This window comes from Lepidochelys olivacea (assembly GCF_965140295.1).
Source record: "Lepidochelys olivacea isolate rLepOli2 genome assembly, chromosome: 3".
Taxonomy (NCBI): Eukaryota; Metazoa; Chordata; order Testudines; family Cheloniidae; genus Lepidochelys; species Lepidochelys olivacea.
The window spans coordinates 85,428,168-85,434,167 of NC_140413.1; the positions used below are offsets into that span (position 1 = coordinate 85,428,168).

The following is a 6,000-nucleotide window of genomic DNA, read 5'->3' on the forward strand; positions in this document are numbered from 1 at the left end:
AAATGGCCAAACAGGGAAATAAGTGTCAGTTACCTTGAAGATGTCATTCCTTTCAGGAGGGAGGTTTGTCACCTCCTGGAGACCTGCCTTAACTCCTACACCTTAAGAACATAATTTTCAGTATAGATAAACATTATCCATACATATATCTCTCAATGATTATGATGACTAGTGGGCTACCGACTCTTGACATAGACCTCACATGACTTTGATGAACCATTATGCAGATACCTGAGCCTGGGGATCTCTGGACCACCCTATGCACCGTCTGTTGATCTCAAGGGGTCCCTGATTCACAGTTGGTAATACTGACTATCAAAGTCATAATGCTCTTCTTCATTCTTATAGGGCCCTTATGAAGGCTTCAACTTTTTCCTGCTTTCGGTTGGACTCTGCACCCTATGGTATAAGCACACACCCTCTGAGTGCCAAATTTCCTTTTTGGAATTATCTGCTCCTCAAACTTTTTCAGGTCATTGCCTTCCTTAATGAAGGCACGTTATCCATAAACACTTCCCACGTGCTGACCTGCACTTTGCCACTTTGTGCAGTAAACTTTGTTGCAGTGCAGAATCTGGTAAAGCTCAAGCCATTTTGTGAGCTAATCCAACAAAGTCTTCCGGCAAGTTTAGCTTTGACATTTTCCTTTCTTCTTATTTATACCGTTTTGAAATGAGTTGATTTTTGACCTGTCATGTGACAATGGCCAAGAAGCACTGAAAGAGTCAATTTCTTCTAAGACTGAATAAGGCACGTTATTAAAATAAGCATAGATGATCCCTAAAGCTACTCTGTCTCTCCGTCTGCTTTACTTTATATCTACCTTAGGTATTTATATGGCTCCCATTACTGTAGTCTCTGAGCACCTCACAATCTGTAGTATATTTATCCTCAACACCCCAGGAGGTAGGGCAGTGCTATGATCCCCATTTTACAGATGAGGAACTAAGGCACAAAGAGACATGATGCAGATTTTTAAAAGTATTTAGGCACCTAATGGGAGTTTCCAAAAGCATCCGTCTACATCTTTAGGTGCCTAAATACCTTGAAAAATCTGGCCCTAAATGCCTTGACCAAGGTCACACAGGAAGTCTGGACAGAGCAGGGAATTCAAGCAAGGTCCCAGGCTAGCACCCTAATCACCAGATGATCCTGTTCCTCTACTCTGGAGTTTCTGCCTAAGACCTCCTCCTGCCCTACTTTACTGATATGGTTTTAAAGGAAACAGTACACATATACTCACAAACCACAACCCCAGTTAGGATGTGCCTTTGACATGTTTTTATATTAGATTATTGCTTTAACAGACAAACAGAGCCAGGTTTAAGCCAAAGTCAAGGAATTATGATGTGATTGGAATAACAGAGACTTGGTGGGATAACTCACATGACTGGAGTACTGTCATGGATGGATATAAGCTGTTCAGGAAGGACAGGCAGGGCAGAAAAAGTGGGGGAGTTGCACTGTATGTAAGAGAGCAGTATGACTGCTCAGAGCTCGAGTATGAAACTGCAGAAAAACCTGAGAGTCTCTGGATTAAGTTTAGAAGTGTGAGCAACAAGGGTGATGTCGTGGTGGGAGTCTACTATAGACCACCGGACCAGGGGGATGAGGTGGACGAGGCTTTCTTCCAGCAACTCGCAGAAGTTACTAGATCGCACACCCTGGTTCTCATGGGAGACTTCAATCACCCTGATATCTTCCGGGAAAGCAATACAGCAGTGCACAGACAATCCAGGAAGTTTTTGGAAAATGTAGAGGACCATTTCCTGGTGCAAGTGCTGGAGGAACCAACTAGGGGCAGAGCTCTTCTTGACCTGCTGCTCACAAACTGGGAAGAATTAGTAGGGGAGCAAAAGTGGATGGGAACCTGGGAGGCAGTGACCATGAGATGGTCGAGTTCAGGATCCTGACACAAGAAAGAAAGGAAAGCAGCAGAATACGGGCCCTGGACTTCGGAAAAGCAGACTTTGGCTCCCTCAGGGAACTGATGGGCAAGATCCCCTGGGAGAATAACATGAGGGGGAAAGCAGTCCAGGAGAGCTGGCTGTATTTTAAAGAAGCCTAATTGAGGTTACAGGGACAAACCATCCCGATGTGTAGAAAGAATAGTAAATATGGCAGGTGACCAGCTTGGCTTAACAGTGAAATCCTTGCTGATCTTAAATACAAAAAAGAAGCTTACAAGAAGTGGAAGATTGGACAAATGACTAGGGATGAGTATAAGAATATTGCTCGGGCATGCAGGAGTGAAATCAGGAAGGCCAAATCATACCTGGAGTTGCAGCTAGCAAGAGATGTTAAGAGTAACAAGAAAGGTTTCTTCAGGTATGTTAGCAACAAGAAGAAAGTCAAGGAAAGTGTGGGCCCCTTACTGAATGAAGGAGGTAACCTAGTGACAGAGAATGTGGAAAAAGCTAATGTACTCAATGCTTTTTTTGCCTCTGTTTTCACGAACAAGGTCATCTCCCAGACTACTGCACTGGGCAGCACAGCATGGGGAGGAGGTGACCAGCCCTCTGTGGAGAAAGAAGTGGTTCGGGACTATTTAGAAAAGCTGGACGTGCACAAGTCCATGGGGCCGGATGCGTTGCTTCCGAGAGTGCTAAAGGAGTTGGTGGATGTGATTGCAGAGCCATTGGCCATTATCTTTGAAAACTCCTGGCGATCGGGGGAAGTCCCGGACGACTGGAAAAAGGCTAATGTAGTGCCCATCTTTAAAAAAGGGAAGAAGGAGGATCCTGGGAACTACAGGCCAGTCAGCCTCACCTCAGTCCCTGGAAAAATCATGGAGCAGCTCCTCAAGGAATCAATTCTGAAGCACTTAGAGGAGAGGAAAGTGATCAGGAACAGTCAGCATGGATTCACCAAGGGCAAGTCATGCCTGACTAATCTAATTGCCTTCTATGAGGAGATAACTGGTTCTGTGGATGAAGGGAAAGCAGTGGACGTGTTGTTCCTTGACTTTAGCAAAGCTTTTAACACGGTCTCCCACAGTATTCTTGCCAGCAAGTTAAAGAAGTACGGGCTGGATGAATGGACTATAAGGTGGATAGAAAGCTGGCTAGATTGTCAGGCTCAACAGATAGTGATCAATGGCTCCATGTCTAGTTGGCAGCCGGTATCAAGTGGAGTGCCCCAAGGGTCAGTCCTGGGTCCGGTTTTGTTCAATATCTTCATAAATGATCTGGAGGATGGTGTGGATTGCACCCTCAGCAAGTTTGCAGATGACACTAAACTGGGAGGAGTGATAGATAAACTGGAGGGTAGGGATAGGATACAGAGGGACCTAGACAAATTGGATGATTGAGCCAAAAGAAATCTGATGAGGTTCAACAAGGACAAGTGCAGAGTGCTGCACTTAGGACGGAAGAATCCCATGCACCGCTACAGACTAGGGACCGAATGGCTTGGCAGCAGTTCTGCAGAAAAGGACGTAGGGGTTACAATGGACAAGAAGCTGGATATGAGTCAACAGTGTGCCCTTGTTGCCAAGAAGGCCAATGGCATTTTGGGATGCATAAGTAGGGGCATTGCCAGCAGATCGAGGGACGTGATCGTTCCCCTCTATTCGATACTGGTGAGGCCTCATCTGGAGTACTGTGTCCAGTTTTGGGCCCCACACTACAAGAAGGATGAGGAAAAATTGGAAAGAGTCCAGCGAAGGGCAACAAAAATGATTAGGGGACTGGAACACATGACTTATGAGGAGAGGCTGGGGGAACTGGGGATGTTTAGTCTACGGAAGAGAAGAATGAGGGGGGATTTGATAGCTGCTTTCAACTACCTGAAAGGGGGTACCAAAGAGGATGGCTCTAGACTGTTGTCAGTGGTAGCAGATGACAGAACAAGGAGTAATGGTCTCAAGTTGCAGTGGGGGAGATTTAGGTTGGATATTAGGAAAAACTTTTTCACTAGGAGGGTGATGAAACACTGGAATGCGTTACCTAGGGAGGTGGTGGAATCTCCTTCCTTAGAAGTTTTTAAGGTCAGGCTTGACAAAGCCCTGGCTGGGATGATTTAATTGGGGATCGGTCCTGCTTTGAGCAGGGGGGTGGACTAGATGACCTCCTGAGGTCCCTTCCAACCCTGATATTCTATGATTCTATGACTCTATGATTTAAGCCGCTCTTATTCAAGTATAACGAGGAGTTCGGTGCCCCCTTAAAGACTACCAGATTGATTTATTTGTTAGTCGTTAAGGTGCACCGGACTCCTCTGTTGTTTTTGTGGATACAGACTAACACGGCTACCCCTCTGATATTTATTCAAGTATCTGACCCTACGTGAACTCTCCTCTCTCCAGAATACCTATTGATAGGCTGTAGCTAAAGTCAACGCTGCTGCTCCTAGCTAGCTGCACTAAACATTTGCAATAATACTAGCAAGTCAATGTCCTCCTCCCTCTCCAAAAAGCAAAGGTCAAAACTTCCCATTGACCAAGACTTAGACATTGCCAAGCATATTGGCTCTTCGTATGGTTGAGATAAACACGATAAAGAGTTTAAGTTTCCCAGACCTCTGAGCACTCGTTCACAAGTTCAAGGGTTTTACGTATTGCAGTAAGCACTGTGGCTAATGGCACTGGCTGTAAACAGATATGACAGCTCATCTCAGCTTACAGCAGGGCAGCCTCCACCTTAGATCTAAACATAGCTCCCACAGGAATCAGTGTAGCTGTTGTTTTAAGCCAGGGGCGGGCAAACTTTTTGGCCCGAGGGCCACATCGGCGTTAAGAAACTGTATGGAGGGCCAGGTAGGGAAAGCTGTGCCTCCCCAAAGAGCCTGGCCCCCACCCTCTATCTGCCTCCTCTCACTTTCTGCCCCCAACTGCCCCCCTCAGAACTCCCAACCCATCCAACACCCCCCCCCCGCTTCTTGTCCCCTGACTGCCCCCTCCCGGGACCCCCGCCCCAACCGTCCCCCAGGACCCCACTCCCTATCCAACCCCCTCGCTCCCTGTCCCCTGACTGCCCCGACCCCTATCCAGCCCCCTGCCCCGTGGCAGCCCCCCCTCCCCAGGGATTCCCATGCCTATCCAAAGCCCCCTGTTCCCCATCCCCTGACTGCCTCCCCCTCTAAAACCTCTGCCCCATCCAACCGCCCCCTGCTCCCTGCCCCTTATCCACCCGGCCACCCGCCCCCTTACCATGCTGTTCAGAGCAGCAGGAGCTCGCCGCCTGGCCAGAGCCAGCCACTCTGCCCATGCTACCTGGCTGGAGAGGCGGGCCAGAGTGCTGGCAGCGCATTGAAGCTGCAGGAGCTAGCCTCCCCAGCCGGGAGCTCAAAGGCCAAGCAAGACAGTCCAAAGGGCCAGATGTGGCCCACAGGCCATAGTTTGCCCACCTCTGTTTTAAGCAAATTTTATGCAACTTGTGGAATGAAATCTAGTGTAGTTCCATTTAATATCTGATACCTTGCCTACAAGGGACTACATCCTGCTCTTCCAAGGGAATGGTCTCTGGGAGCTAACATGTTTTTTATCTAATTAAATATATCTATGATCCTTTTTAAAAAAAGTTGGGGAAGGGAAAGAGGGGAAAATACCTGATGAATAAAGAATCCAGATTCTGTCTGGTAAGAGTTGCTCTCCCCGGGATTGCTTAGAAGTGCACAAAAGCATTAATAAGACAGAAAGAAAAACATTAGCTCAATGGGAGGAGCAGTTATGATACCACATCAAACTCCACCCTTATTGGCCATTGCTCCTGTTTGGTTGCTGCTTCACGTCACAGGTAAAACAGTTGCTTGTGCTTTCTCAAAAGGGGCTGTCCCCAGAGCTGACACGTAGCAAGAGAAGAGTCCTACAGCCCACTCATTAGCACTGAGGGAGCTTTGTCATTTTTTGTTCTATGTTTATTTTCCCTGCAGATAAATTCCTCGATGCATTAACGAGGAGACGATACTCTGGGAGCCTAGAGTATCTCGCCTAGAATTAACTTGCCTTCTCCCTAGATGTGAGCAACTATTACAGCTATAGTGAATCTCATCATGGCTGCC

General features: G+C 47.2%; 1 protein-coding gene across 3 annotated transcripts in view; it reads right to left on the reverse strand.

Moving 5' to 3' along the window:
- DDO (D-aspartate oxidase) overlaps positions 1 to 5,616 on the reverse strand; it is a 31,332-nt gene extending 25,716 nt beyond the window's left edge. Inside the window, exon 1 of one of the 3 annotated variants that reach the window (XM_084624963.1) lies at positions 5,548 to 5,616. Coding sequence is in view for 1 of the 3 variants with exons in the window: in XM_084624962.1 (XP_084481088.1) it covers positions 5,150 to 5,152 (3 nt within the window). In the remaining 2 variants the exon portion in view is untranslated. Of the gene's footprint in view, positions 1 to 5,149; positions 5,235 to 5,547 lie in introns of those variants that run through there. The other 2 variants (XM_084624964.1, XM_084624962.1) reach the window with 2 other exon arrangements.
- Between the last annotated feature and the right edge of the window lie 384 nt (positions 5,617 to 6,000).